The sequence below is a fragment of the Mesoplodon mirus genome, assembly GCF_964341445.2.
Source record: "Mesoplodon mirus genome assembly, chromosome: 10".
Taxonomy (NCBI): domain Eukaryota; kingdom Metazoa; phylum Chordata; class Mammalia; order Artiodactyla; family Ziphiidae; genus Mesoplodon; species Mesoplodon mirus.
In genome coordinates this window covers 18,686,757-18,702,171 of record NC_138986.1, presented here as the reverse complement: position 1 = coordinate 18,702,171, position 15,415 = coordinate 18,686,757, and the positions used below count along the sequence as shown (strand labels likewise).

At 37.7% G+C, this 15,415-nt stretch overlaps 1 protein-coding gene and 1 pseudogene across 2 annotated transcripts in view; both read left to right on the top strand.

Annotated features, from left to right (window-relative positions):
• Positions 1–15,415, top strand: part of ADGB (androglobin) — a gene marked incomplete at its 5' end in the record, with an annotated part of 148,818 nt that overhangs the window by 122,737 nt on the left and 10,666 nt on the right. Inside the window, 3 exons of the mRNA XM_082633767.1 lie at positions 5,901–6,073; positions 10,563–10,739; positions 11,477–11,579. Of these exons, the coding sequence (XP_082489893.1) occupies positions 5,901–6,073; positions 10,563–10,739; positions 11,477–11,579 (453 nt within the window). The remainder of the gene's footprint in view (positions 1–5,900; positions 6,074–10,562; positions 10,740–11,476; positions 11,580–15,415) is intronic.
• On the top strand, positions 6,951–8,624 carry LOC309810886 (calcium-independent phospholipase A2-gamma-like; annotated as a pseudogene). The gene is made up of 2 exons: positions 6,951–7,016; positions 7,177–8,624. The product of its transcript is annotated as a calcium-independent phospholipase A2-gamma-like (transcript).

Sequence of the window (15,415 nt, the reverse complement as noted above, 5' to 3'; positions counted from 1 at the left end):
AAAGATAAGAGGTAGCAGGTACTGGCGAGAATATGGAGAATGGGGGATACTTTGTACACTGTTAGTAGAAATGTATATTGGTGCAGCCATTATGGATGGAGGATGAAGTTTCCTCAAAAAATTAAAAATGTAACTGCCACATGATCTAGCAAATCCACTTCTGGGCATATATCCTAAGGAAATGAAAACATTATCTCCAAGAGATATCTGCACCTACATGTTCATTGCAGCATTATTTACAATAGCGAAGACATGCAAATATCCTAAGTGTCCATTGATTGATGAACGGGTAAAGAAATTGTGGTAAATATGCACAATGGAATATTATTCAGCCATAAAAAGAAGAAAAACCTGTCTTTCGCAGCAACATGAATGAAGCTTGAGGACATTATGATAAGAGAAAATAAGTCAGACAGAGAAGACAAATGCTGTATGATCTCACTTACATGTGGAATCTGAAATAATGGAACTCATAGAAACACTGAACAGATTGGTGGCTGCCAGAGAGGTGGCTGGGGGACAGAGAAAATGAGTAAAAGTGCTCAAAAGGCACAAACTTCCAGTTACACGATAAATAAGTCCTGGGAATGTAATGTACGTTTCTCAAGTTCAAATTGTCCGACACAGGTGGATTTTCAGTAACTGAACACGGTAGTATAATTTATGAACTAGAATAATGTAAAATGTAGATCTTGATTATGGTACAAAATTAAAATATGAATTAAGTTTTTAAAAGGAAGTTAACATGAAATGGAGAAATACAGTAGAGTGGCTAAACTACTGTACATTCCACTACCTGAAACTGGGTTATCACCGGCAAAATTAGAATAACTCCTATATTATATAATAACTCCTCTATTTCAAAGTTGTTTGGAAGATTCAAGATAATATATATAAAGTTCCTAGAACCTAGTATCACTTCAATAAATGGCTTTATCATTATTATGTATTCCAACTAGAAAATAAGTCTTTAGGAATATGTCTTCTTTTTTGACATCACATTTGACAAATTTATGTGTGAATGATCAGCTGCTAAAATTAAATGACACCTTGTGTCACCTAATACATTTTTTGCTGAAAGTAGCAAAGAAATTCAGAATTGAATTGTATTTAAAATGAACCAGGAAAATTATCTATTTGAAAGAATATGTTTCAATCTTTTTGAAAGTTAAGTGGCTTTTGAATTCAGAATAATCATTCTCTAATTTCATGTTTATAAATGTGTTTTTTTAGTTAGCCAATTTGTCTAAATTAAAACATCAATATGCCCACTTCCACTTGTCAATTATATTTACAACTCATAACCTACAAACTTTAACCTTAACAGTGTGATATATTTTAGAGAAATTAAGTTATTAATGTCTTAAAATTATTCACTTAGCTTGCTTTTCAATTATAAATATATCAAACATAAATTGGTCAAGTGTTTTTTTCATTTGTACATTGGTGACCCAATTTAAAATTTTATGTAAATTAATTGGAAATGTTGCCCTATTTACTGATTTAAACTCAATGTTTAATTTATATGAGAAATAAAATATATAATTTTTAAAAAATATATAATTTATTTTTTTTCAAAATTTTACATCTTATAACTCATGATAAAATACAAGGCCTGAAACATGGCTATGCACAACCTAGGATATTTCTATTATAAAATTTTAGGAAGTTTGGCCTCTGGTTAACATGAAGCAACAGTGCCACCTTTAGTATATTTCAATACTTAAGTTTTAGTAAAAATTGCTTACTTTCACTTAAGAAAATAGAAAATGGAGAATCTTGAGCAGGTAATACTTAGTGATATCATCTGCCTTTATACATAATTAGCGGTCTTGTTATTTTGAAGTCCTTTTGTTTATATTGCTGGCCTGCATGTTTGAAGTTCTAATCTATTCGCATTAAATGTAAACTTTATCACTCTCAAGTATTTGGTTTCAAGTCCCACTGCTAATTTTATTAGCAGGATTATAACATTATTTCCTGAACTCTCATAAATATTATATTATTGCTTTTTCTTAGGCACAATACATGCATGGTGTATCCAGTTCAAAGTATTTGAAGAAACCAAGCATTGTAGATACTATATATATTTATATATTCATATATACATGGTGTTTCTGTTTATATTTACCACGTGATTGTACTTGGTAAATGTATACTTTGTTCTAAACAAGTTTTCTAGTTGAGAAATTATATTAATGTTCAAATCACAACCAGATTTAGTTTCTGGATATATAAATCTAAGCACTGAATTTTAATCATAAAATCAAAATTACATTTCTGTAATTCTTCTAATTACATGAATATGAAAAGCAGGGTCACATTTTTCACAATTTTGACCTACTAGGATATTTATTCTTGCATCTTACTGACATATATGCTCCTAACACATAAAGATTCCCTATAAAGCTTTACATATTATACTTAGGCAATCTGATAATGAATACGTACGATGAGTTCAGCCCTATACTAGGTGAAATTAGGAATTTAAAATGAAGTATGTAATGATATTCTCGCCTTTGTTGAGCTTGTAATTCCTGGGAGAAAAGGTTACCATATTGTAAGCCATTAAATAATATGGAAATTATTTTATTCTATATATTAATAATGTAAAGAAAGAGGATGGTATGCACCTGCTGTGTGCCTCACACTGTAGTAAATGTTCACATATGTAAACCTGAATATTAGAATATGTTAATTTGAGTGGAATCAAATGTGCCTAAATGTATGACTCAAACACTAAGAATTATGGGTAGTGAGAGAAAGAAAGAACCAGAAATACCTAATGGAGCAGCTTGAGATTCCATTTCATCTGACATTTGTTAACATCTTAAAAACCTGGGGTGTATGATACTAGGTAAGATCCTATTTTAAATGTTTTTTATTGACTTTTTTTTAAAGCCTGTGGCACAGTCTTAGGTTTCAAGCTTTATGAATACAATAAACCTGCCAAAGTTAACCTACAGTGGCTGATCCAGGATTCACTTCTAAGTCACTTGATTATTTGACCAAAGGATTTTCCCTAGCACACCACTTTTCAGCAGGCTGGGATTGTTGGCAGAAAGGCAAGTTGCCCTCTTGTAAAATCATGGTGCTTACAGTCCACTTGCGGTTGTGCAGGATGCTCTGTCCCCACTTTGAAAGCAGCCGATAACTGGCACCAAGTGGTTTCAAGAATCCAACTGCATTCTTCGCAATTACTGTTTTACTTTGCTGATGGGGTGACTTACAAGACTCCGATTTTGAAAGGGACTGACATGTCCTTTGAACTGTTATTTGAATGCTGATTCAACTTATCAGTTGGGAGAGTCTGAGTAAATTACATAAAGTCTCTGAACCTACCCTGCTGGGATTCTTTGAGAATTAAAAGAGAAAGAAACATCGTAGGGATTCAACAAATATCATTTGCTCTCCCAATACTTGGGTATTTGTTAGAAAAAATTAATAGAACATAAAGCGAAATCCTTCATATTGGGAAAAGGTAATTATACCCTCCTAGATGTAAACCCGTGTTTCTCTAAGTGCAGTCCTTGGACCAGCAGCCTCAGAACTACCTGGCTACTTGTTAGAAAGCAAATTTGGGGCTCCACCTCATACCTTCCAAATCAGAAACTTTGGGGGGTGGGGTCCAGAAATCTGTTTCTTAACAAGCCCTTCAGGTGGTTCTGACACAGGCTAAAGTGTGAAAACCACTCTTGTAAAGGAACCTTCAGCTTCACTGAACTCTAACTCACTGGTATTCTTCCCTTCCGCCCATCCCCTTGCAACATTTGCTTCCAGGGAAAGGGAAAACTGTACACATTTCTTAAAGCAGTGTTTCTCAAAGTATGAATCAGAACCACCTGAGATAGTTTTTAAAGCTGTACATTCCTGGGCCCCAATATCAAACTCTAAGGGGTTGGACTTTCTGGGGTTTGGGCTTCAAGACCTACTTTTTCCAGACTCCCTAGGTGATTCATACATTCATCAAATTTGTGAATTGCTGCTTTACAGTAAGCATAGCAATAACTGGTAACAGAGTTGTCTGGCTGCACAAGATAAAAAGAATGAATTATTCTACTCCAGTTTTTATGAGGTACTGTTATGTAGCACTGGCCACAGATAGATCTCTAAAATGTAGTTAACTCCTGATTTTGCTGGCATTGAGATCTCTGGGACCTGGATTTAAGTGAGGTGGTAGCTGTGGCCACTGAGACTGGTCAAAGCCCAGTTACCTCATATTGGTCTAAAGATGAAAAGCTGGTACTGCACCATCTCTATATAGCAGAGACAGCATGAGGAGCCTCTGCAAGGAAGCGGTGCTGAAATACATGGGCTTCCATTTCTGTGCAAATAGTGTTTCTTCAACCTCATAGTTTTTGGTTAACAAAGGATATCAAAGAACCAAAGAGAAAATATGTCCTTTGCAACTTCTCTACATTCTATCCTGGGTTTCTGATAAAAGGTGATTTTACTGTGTGGCTTCCTATAAAAATCTTTGTCTTCTTTTCTTCTTTCTTTTTCTCTTGATTCAGTTTCTATGGCTCATCATTTCTACCCTTGTGCCTCATTCTTACTCTCATTTAAGTAATCTTATTTTCATTCTGTGGTCTCGTTGTTTTCACTTTTCTGCTCACAAGTTAAATCAGTCCACTTTTTTCTTTGCCTACTCATCACACTCAAGAGCTGAGCTGTTTAGTATGGAATCTCACGTACTCCACAGAGCTTTTTGATATTTCATGCTCTTATGACAAGGTCTCCAGGCAGCTTTGAGAGACCTGGCCTATGTGAGTTCTCCATTCTCTCAGGACTCTGCCCCAGACAAACAGCATGCAGAGATAACTCAGAAGCTTCAAATAAGACAAGAAATCCAGGAGGACATCAATGGAAATAGCAGGAAAAAGGACTCCAAAAATTTACTCCTCCATAAAAACAATGAAAAAACTGGCAGGGATGATCAGAATCAACTTTTCAGAATTCTGGAAATTAACAAAGGCTTTATTCAAGAAAAAGAGCCATATCTCTTTAAGAACAGTAAGCTTTATGACATTTTTACTTACCCCAGTCCCATCCCCTGGTCTCCAGCTCAGCAGTAACCTTGAAAACTAACAGCCTGTATTCCTGGTACAGGAAAATGAAACTGAATCTCTTTCAAAGCCTCATTCCCAGCAAAACAAAAACTGAAAAAATTTGTCACCGACAACTTGCCCTATGAGAAATACTGAAGGAAATCATTCAGGCTGAAATCAAAGGACACTATGCAGTAACTTGTATCCACATGAAGAAATAAAATGCACCATAAGGGAAATTTAAAAATACTTAGAGATGAATGAAAAACAATTAACAACATACCAAAACTTATGAGATGCAATGAAAGCAGTACTAAGAAGGAAACTTATAGCTATAAATGCTTACATTTAAAATGAACAAAGATCTCAAATCAATAACAATATTCTACCTTAAAAAACTAGAAAACTGGAAAAGAAAGAAAATAAGTAAACCCAAAGTAGGCAGGAAGAAGGGAATAATAAATATTAAAGCAGAGATAAATCAATTCAATATTGTACTGGAGATACTAGCCAAGGCAATTAGGCAAGAAAATGAATTGAGAGCATCCAGATCAGAAAAAATTAGATAGTAATGATCATTATATAACCTTATGAATAAACCAAAACCATGATTTATACATTTCAATGGGAAGTTTATAGTATGTGAATTATTTCTCAATTGTATAAAAGGGAGTCACACGGATCTCTGTAAAAGGACTGTCTGCTTGTTTGCTTACCTGCTTGTTTAAAAACAGAAAAAAAAAATCCAAATGCCTTAAACTAACCATTTTTCCGACTTCTTCCCTTTTTCCTACATGACATGATTTTATTATTATATCATGACTCACTGGTTTCCTTTTTTTGTTTTTCTAGCACACGGAGAGAAACATGAGGAATTACTTACCTTAGGAAGTCCAGATTCCCACACTATTAGTGAGGGACAAAAATCTTTAGGAACTTCCAAAACAGCAAGGAAAGGCAAAGAAAAGTCTTCTGAGAAAGAAAAGATAGCCAAAGAAAAACAAGCACCTCGCTTTGAGCCTCAGGTGGGTGTGATTTTTTTTTATTGGAGTCATTTAATAAATTTAGGTTCATTGGGTCCCTATTTTCCCATATCTTTTGAGGAAAACCTGAAAAATTCCATCTCCCTGTTTCCAGCAATCATCTAGATACCTTAAAGACATTCCTTGGGCACCTTCTGTAAGCAGTCTTCCTTAGTTTAGTGTCAAAAAGAACTAATTGAGCTTTTAATATGTAAGACACTGTTTTGGGGACTTGGGTTTCTAATATTAATACTATACAGTCCCTACCTTCAAGGAACTCACAGCCTAATGGAGGAGACTGAAGGTAAAGAGAGAGTTGTCATGTTAGATATGGTATGAACAGGGTAGTAAGGATAGGTACCTATTTCAGCCTCTGCCTAGAAGAGTCCTGAACTGAATCAGTGAGCAAAGACATTAAGAGGCAAAAATCCAACACAATTTGGTTTTTGAGCCACTAAGGTATGGGGTATGAGGCTGGATGGGTAAGTAAGGGTCAGGTGGAGGGGAGCCTTTTAGAAAGCCTGGTTAGAAAGCTGGGACTCTATCTACAAGCCAGGGGTCCTGATTCCAAATTTTTTCAGGACCAGGTAGGTAATCCCAATGATTAAGGGTAAGGAAGAGTATGTGGGTGGCAAGTTTGAGGAGTGCAAGCAGAGTCAAAGATACTGAAATTCAAGTTATTTAAAAACACTGAACTCAAATTACCTGTGAGGACAAAATCTTCCTATCATTTGTGATCACAGCTTAGGCTACACAGGGCTGGGAGGTGGGACTTTAAGAAGTGTACTGACTTTAAGAAGTGTACTGACATGATCAGATTTACATTTCAGATACCTTGGTGACTTTTAAGGGTATTAAATTAAAGGGGAAAAGATTAGAGATGGGAAAACCATCAGAAAGCACTGCAATAGTCCAGACAAAAGAATACAAGCTGTACCAGATACAGGTCAGAGGAAGGAAGAAGAGGACAAATGAGGTTCTTCTAGTTTCTACTAAACAAAGTACAGCTAACTCTCTTTCTCATCCCACTGAAGGTGTACAAACTTTAGTGTAGGTGGTTAAATTGGTGGATACATTCCCAAATTAAAGTATGATTCAGTCCAAAGAACAGGAAGAGGCAGTTAAAAACTGAGCAGACTATTAGCAAAGACAAAAATGGACAGAAGAAAAGGCGTTTATCTCTTCAACAAGACAAGGTTGCCAGGGTGAGTATTGATGACAGAACCTGGGCATTTATTCAAGCATTAAGAACAACTGAGCCAAAGCTCTGCATTAATAGGGTTGAACAACTGACTTTTCATCTTCAAGAATTTCCTGAGGGAAAAGGAGTGGCTGCCAAGGAAAGAATTATTCCATATTTATTATGACTGAGACAAGTTAAGGATGGCATTCTTCAGGCTGAAGTTAGAGAAATTCTGGCCTTAATTTGGCTGCATGAATCCAGTGAAAGAAAGAGGAATCCTAATTTGCACAAGTGATGATGGAAGAACAAGGGGTGTGGTTGCTCTTTAGACATTGCGGAGATCAGGTGAACTCACTCAGAAGCCAGTTCACCAGTTCTCTGACTGCATTTGTGGTGGAAGTACAGGTGCCATATTAGCTTTCATGTTGGGGCTGTTTCATATGCCCTTGGATGAATGTGAGGAACTTTATCGAAAATTAGGATGAGACGTGTTTTCACAAAATGTCATTGTTGGAACAGTCCAAATGAGTTGGAGCCCTGCATTTTACAACAGTCAAACTTGGGGAAATATTCTTAAGGATAGAATGGGACACATACCAATGATAGAAACAGCAAGAAATCCCAGAAGCCCTAAGGTAGCTGCAGTAATTACCATGGTAAACAGAGGGAAAGTGCCAACAACTTTTGTTTTCTGAAACTATGGTCATTTTCCTGGAATCAACTCTTACCAGTTGGGAGGCTGTCAGTATAAGATGTGGAAGGCCACTAGAGCCATATCTGCTGCTCCAGGCTACTGTGCAAAGTGTGCATTTGGAAAATGATCTTCATCACAATGGAGATTTGCTTCCGAATAACCCCTGAGCATTAGCAATGCATGAGTGTAAACGTCTTTGGCCAGACATACCATTAGAGTGCCTAGGACATTGGACATCATGAGAGTGATGTGAGAAACACTGTGACATACACAAGCTTGAACTGTCTAAAGTTTCAACAGTGCTACAGATAGAGAAGGAACCCATATAATACTTGATGATCTATTATATTACTTTCTGACACCTATTTTTAGATTCAATCTTGTCCTGTGTAAAAACTTTACCTCTAGATGAAAGTTGAAATGAAAAGCTGGATAAGCTGCAGGTAAAAGAGTTGAAGTACATAGAAAGAAATGAAGAAAAAAAATTAAAAACTTGCAAAAATATTGTCAAGAAAAAAGTTCTTCAGAAAACTAATGATTGGATGAAACTAAAAACTGACATGTGTGAAAGCCTCTGTTCCTTTCAAAATTTTAAAGAATGTATGCATATTCTCCAAAATGAAAGCCTGTTCAGAAGATCCACCAAATTTAGTAAGGAATTGTGGGATTCAGTTTGAGTTAACTTTCAAATACTCATGAATTCTAGGGAATCCTGAAAGAGACAATGTTTAGAATATCTTGTGAAGCACAAAAGGTATGTTTGGTTACAGAATTCACATGGGAATTGGGTTTTTATGACATTAAAAATGAACTAAGCTTTAGGAACCTTACTATTGTGCTAGTTGGTTTTAGTAGCTATTAGGATTATATTGTTTGATGTTTAAAAATTTAGCATATGGACCAAACAGGAAACCAAAAACTATAATAAGATACTTTGTAGTTTTGCTTTAGTCACCAGAATCATGTTGAATTTATTTGATCCTTTATTTTATTTCATATGGAAAAGCTAATTTCTTCTTAAATTTATATTACTTATGTTCTCACTAGCTACATTCTACAATCCAAATACTGCCTTTTAGTGTAATATCATCTAAACAAATGCAGACAAATGGAACGCTCTCTGTCAAATTACAATTACATTTAAAATATGAAAGAGCCAGATAAAATTTTCTATTCAAAATGTGTTTCTTTCAACATTGTTTTGTTCAAAAACATAGGTGAAGTTCCAGTCAACCACTTTTTTCCCCTTGAAGCTTCAAGATAATGCTGTGTGTTAACTTTTCTAGATGTAGCTCCAGTTTATAAAATCAATTATTTGAATTTTCTGAGAAAATAGTCCTATCATTAACAACAACAAAACTATTCAAGTTTAAAGCAAATAAGCTAAATTCAATCCATAAATTCTTATAGACATGTGGCCTTCCCTTAGTCCTTCATAGTGTTCCCTTCCCTAATCAAAACTTGATCCCAGAGAAGTTTCTGAAAAACTCACTTATCAAGCAATATAAAAGATGGTAAAAGCTTATGTACTGTGTTTTAGAAGGAAGAAGTACAAGAAAATCCAATTGTGAGATTTAAATTTTCATCAGAATATTAAGGGAATATTGCAGAAAGCTAGGAGGTCTTTTTGATAACCTTAAAATCAAACTACACATGAAAACTTTATTCAGTGGCCCCCCAATCTCCACTTCCCCATCTGCATTATGTAATATGGATTATTGACCTTGTCTCAGTCTTATGTAAAGTGCTAGTAACCTCATCAGACTCAAGCTCGTCTCCTTACCAGATTGCTACCAATGAGCCTCATTTATCTAGACATTTTCAAGTCCTATGTCAATATGCTCCCAGCCTAAGGTCTGTGAAAGTGATCCAATAAGACAGCAAAATGTTAACTTTCCTAATGAATATATATCAAGTATATCCAGGCTTGGAAATGATCAACTATTCCTGCTCTCATTCTTGTAAAGAGATGGTATGAGTGAGGCTAAGTGCAATTTAGAATTATTTTTATTTACAGTTTTTAGGTGAAATTTGCATAGAGTGATATGCAACCATCTTAAATGTACAATTCAGTGAGTTTTGACAAGTGGATTCACCATGTAACCCACATCTCTGTCAAGGTTTAGATTATAGACCATTTCCATGAGCTTAGAAATTCCCTTAAACCTCTTTGCAGTGGATTCTGTCATCCCCATACCTCTCCCCCAAGCAAGGTTTGCCTGTTCTGGAATTTCATACAAATGAATCATACAAGAAGTACTCTTTTGTGCTCAACTTCTTTATTTCTGTATAATGTCTGTCTGTGGAATTCAACCACACTGTGGTATGCATTAATAGTTTATTACTTTTTAATGTTAAGTAGTAGTCCATGTATGAACATACTACAATTTATTTATCCATTCATCAGTTGACAGATATGTATATTGTTTCCCCTTTTTAGGCTAATATGAATGAGGCTATACTAAATATTCTTTTCCAAGTCTTTTTGTGAATATATGTTTTCATTTCTCTTGGCTTAAATACTTAAGTGAAATTTATGGGTCATAGGGTAAAATCTAGATACTTTTGAAAGGAGGAAAGCATCTGACCCCAAGGTTTTTACTTTACTTTGCCAGATATCCACTGCTCACCCTCAACAAGAAGACCCAAATAAACCCTACTGGATTTTGAGGTTGGTCACTGAATACAACGAAGCAGACTTTTTTGAAGTGAAAAAAGATACAGAACGAGCAGATGAAATCCGAGCCATGAAGCAGGCCTGGGAGATGACTGAGCCAGGAAGATCGATCAAGGTTACCTGAGTTTGAAAAGTTGTCCTTTTACCTTTCATTCCTGGGCGTGGTCTGAAGGAAGAGCCATATTGGTGAAACAACATAGTCTTTCCTTTAGGAAATATCTGGAATTTTGTCAGGCATCAACTAACTAAATATTAAGACCACATTTGAACACATTGTGAAATGTTATTATCCAGATACCCAGATGACTTCCAAAAGCGAAGCACATAATGGTGCCACTTATGGCCCAAACTGTAGGTAGCCTTGTTCTTTCACATCATCTGGGATTAACACTCTCCGTCCTTAACACTCCCAACTTAGAAAGCATAAAAATGTTTAATATGTGCTTTCATGTACTTAGATAGAGAAAAATCATGTGCTGCCCTTGTGGAATACACATACCTCATGATTCCTCCTCTCTATATTTTAGATAAGAATCATTGTCATAGTGAAACATTATTATTTATATGTGCTTCATGTCCCCAACTCAGGGTTATCGAGGCAGATGAAAAAGGTTCAGGAGCGCCTGGATCTAAGCTAGCATGCACAGCGTATGAGTTTTAGGACTTCTTCTTCATTAGTTCTCACAAATCACTGTCAAGATCATGGATGGTGCAGAATTGGAGTTTTTCTTTGGTAATTCCTAAGAGCTGGTCTGGTTCAGGCTGCCGTATTCATTCACATTTTCCCATGTCTTTTGAGTACTGTTGAAATGGTGTTGCCTGTAATGTGTGTTGATAATGTCTGTCCTTTAGGCTGCCCAGGCACGTCTCCATTATCTCAGCCGGTTCATTAAGAAAACACCTGATGCTGAGTGTGTGCCTATGTCTGAAAGCCAAACCAAAGAAGGTGAAGAAGGTCAGTGAACCCTGCCCCAGCTGCCCCAAGCACGGAGCTGTTACTTGCACTTCTTCAAAGCTAGTCAGCAAGTCATGCTTGGTAAAAAGAAAAATTTCAGAATCTATTTCATTATAGGATTTTAAAGTTATAGACAGTTCTGTAAGAAAACAGATTCTGAAGCATTTTCTTTTTACCAAGCAGGTGTTCACTTTGTCCCCAAGTAGATATGATCCTCCCCATTTAAGAAAAGATGAAACCAGAAATAAGGGTGCCGCCTCGCTAGAAGGTAGCAGTATGTGAACTTGAAGGCAGGCTCACAACTATAAATCTGGCACCTTTCTAATCACAATAGCAATAAACAATAGCAATAAGAATCAAAGTAAGAAAGCTAACTACTTTCAGTGAACAATTTGCCATGGGCCTGGAGCTATAAAATACTAATTATTTCATCCAATACTCACATCAACCCACTGATATAAATATTATTTCCAACTTGCCAGTAAGGACCCAGGCCCAGAGTAATTTGCTAAATTCACAAGCTACCCAGGGACAGAGGCAGCATGCAGACAGAGCTCTCCATCACCCCAGGGCTCTTCCCACAAACACTTGGCTATACCTCCATCTATCACCATGCTGAGCTGTCCAGGGAGGCTGAAGACATTCACATCCCAAATCGTGCTTTTCCACTTTTACATCTTCAGGAGTATAACTCAATAATTGTTGTAAAGTATGGTCCCTTAACATTTCATGTGAAGAGGATAAAAAATAAATATCACCCGAATCCTGTTATTCTGGGATGGGCACTGCTCAAAGTGCTTTATGTTTATTATCTCATTTTAACCTACAGCAACTATGAGGTAGACCTTACTATTTCCATTTTGTAGATTTAGAGACCAAAGCTCAGATGGTCACCTTATTCTTCCTACGCCATACATCTAAAAAGTGCCTCTTCCAAAGGTTGGAGGTGATCTTTGTCTTTAGTCCCAATCTTTTCCCCAGGCTTCACAATCAGTCAAACCATTCTTCACCATTTCTTTTAAACAGCTATTTTCTTACAATCTATGATGAAAGAAGTTTTCTGCCAATTCTGTTGCAAACTGAAACTTTTATAAAATATAATAAAATGACCCAGTGATGACCAATTGCTGTAAAAATATCTCTAAATGCATACTCTCATTTTCAGAGCTTATCCCACAGAGTACCAGTTTGCAGATAGATGACACACGCACACACACATGTGCACGCATGGGCACACACTTGGAGTTGCACTGTTCTAGAGGTCCAAGATCATACTACACTCACACCCTATTCTGATACAACAGTTTTATAAGTGAAAATGAAGATTAACCTTCTCTTCCCCTTTTACACCCCCCTGTTTAAATACATATTACTTGGCAGGATGCAAGAGAACACAAACATCCAATTAATCAAAAACATTTTCTTTCCAGTCAGAGTCAGCGGAGTTGGTGTCTTACAGAAACAATTCAAGTTTGAAATGCCAAAAATATATGCAACAAAAGTAGACAGGTTCATAAGAAAAACAAATGAACTTTAGAAATCTAAGATCACAGAGCAACCATGATGAAAAAAGAAAAGTTATTAACCACTGGTTTCTAGAAGAGTCATATTGTATATAAGATGCAATATTTCAGGAATGTTTTATTTAATGTGATAAAGTGAAAAACATGACTGGATTTATGTTTCAATAATGGAGCAGAGTTCAGGTCTGTACTACTATATTCTTTATTTTTCATGGGTATCATGCCTATAAAAGCATGATATTTTTGAAAAAATAGTTTTGAAAAATTTGATGTTACTGTTTTTTACATTTTTTAAGTTTTATATTAGATGATATTTCTATGAATAATCCCTTCTAACAAGTTGTTATAAATTAAACACTTTACAATATTCCTGGAGACTATTCCAACCACACGTGAAAAGCAAGATAAAAGAGCCAGTAGGAGGGCGGGATTTTTTGCATGGCAGAGTGAAGACTTGACATAGCCTCTCCCCAAAAGCAATGATAAACTGGAAAAGATTAAGAAACATTTCAAAATTCTGAGGGTGTACAACTAAATGAAAAAATATTTATTAAAAATAAAAACAAAAGGGGGTACAGAAGATGGCGGAAGAGTAAGACGTGGAGATCACCTTCCTCCCCACAGATACATCAGAAATTCATCTACACGTGGAACAACTACAGAACACCTACTGAACGCTGACAGAAGGCCTCAGACCTCCCAAAAGGCAAGAAACACCCCACGTACCTGGGTAGGGCAAAAGAAACAAGAATAAACAGAGACAAAAGGATAGGGACGGGACCTGCACCAGTGGGAGGGAGCCATGAAGGAGGAAAGGTTTCCACACACTAGGAGCCCCTTCGCGGGCGGAGACTGCGGGTGGCGGAGGGGGGAAGCTTCGGAGTAGCGGAGGAGAGCGCAGCCACAGGGGTGCGGAGGGCAAAGCGGAGAGATTCCCGCACAGAGGATCAGTGCCGACCGGCACTCATCAGCCCAAGAGGCTTGTCTGCTCAGCCGCCGGGGCAGGCGGGGCTGGGAGCTGAGGCTCAGGTTTCAGTCAGAGCGCGGGGAGAGGACTGGGGTTGGCGGCGTGAACACAGCCTGAAGAGGTTAGTGCACCACGGTTAGCCTGGAGGGGGTCCAGGGAAAAGTCTAGAGCTGCCGAAGAGACAAGAGGCTTTTTCTTCCCTCTTTGTTTCCTGGTGCGTGAGGAGAGGGGATTAAGAGCGCTGCTTAAGGGAGCTCCAGAGACAGGCGCGAGCCGCGGCAAAAAGCGCGGACCACAGAGACGGGCGTGGGACATTGGGGCTGCTGCTGCCGCCGCCAAGAGGCCTGTGTGCGAGCGCAGGTCACTGTCCACGCCCCCCCTCTGGGGAGCCTGTGCAGCCCATCACTGCTGGGGTCCAGGATCCAGGAACAGCTTCCCTGGGAGAGCGCACGGCGCGCCTCGGGCTGGTGCAACATCACGCCGGCCTCTGCCGCCGCAGGCTCGCCCCGCACTCCGTACCCCTCCCTCCCCACAGCCTGAGTGAGCCAGAGTCCCCAAAGCAGCTGCTCCTTTAACCCCGTCCTGTCTGAGTGAAGAACAGACTCCCTCATGCAACCTACATGCAGAGCGGGGGCCAAATCCAAAGCTGAGACCCGGGAGCTGTGCGAACAAAGAAGAGAAAGGGAAATCTCTCCCAGCAGGCTCAGAAGCAGCGGATTAAAGCACCACAATCAACTTGATGTACCCTGCATCTGTGGAATACCTGAATAGACAACGAATCATCCCAAATTGAGGAGGTGGACTTTGAGAACAAGACTTAAGATTTTTTCCCCTTTTCCTCTTTTTACAACGAATTATCCCAAACTGAGGAGGTGGACTTTAAGAACAAGATTTATGATTTTTTCCCCTTTTTCTCTTTTTGTGAATGTGTATGCGTATGCTTCTGTGTGAGATTTTGTCTGTATAGCTTTGCTTCCACCATTTGTCCCAGGGTTCTATCCCTCTCTCTTTTTTTTTTTTAATTTTTCTTTAATAACTATTTTTTTAATTTTAATAATGCTATTATATTTTATCATACTTTATTCTATTTTACTTTATCTTCTCACTTTCTTTTTCCTACCATCCCTCCTTCCTCCCTCCCTTTCTTTCTTTTCTTTCTTTCTTTCTACTTCTACTAATTCTTCCTTTATACTATTTCTCCCTTTTACTGTGAACCGGGTGGATGAAAGGCTCTTGGTGCTGCAGCCAGGAGTCAGTGCTATGCCTCTGAGGTGGGAGAGCCAACTTCAGGACACTGGTCCACAAGAGACCTCCCAGCTCCACATAATAGCAAATGGTGAAAATCT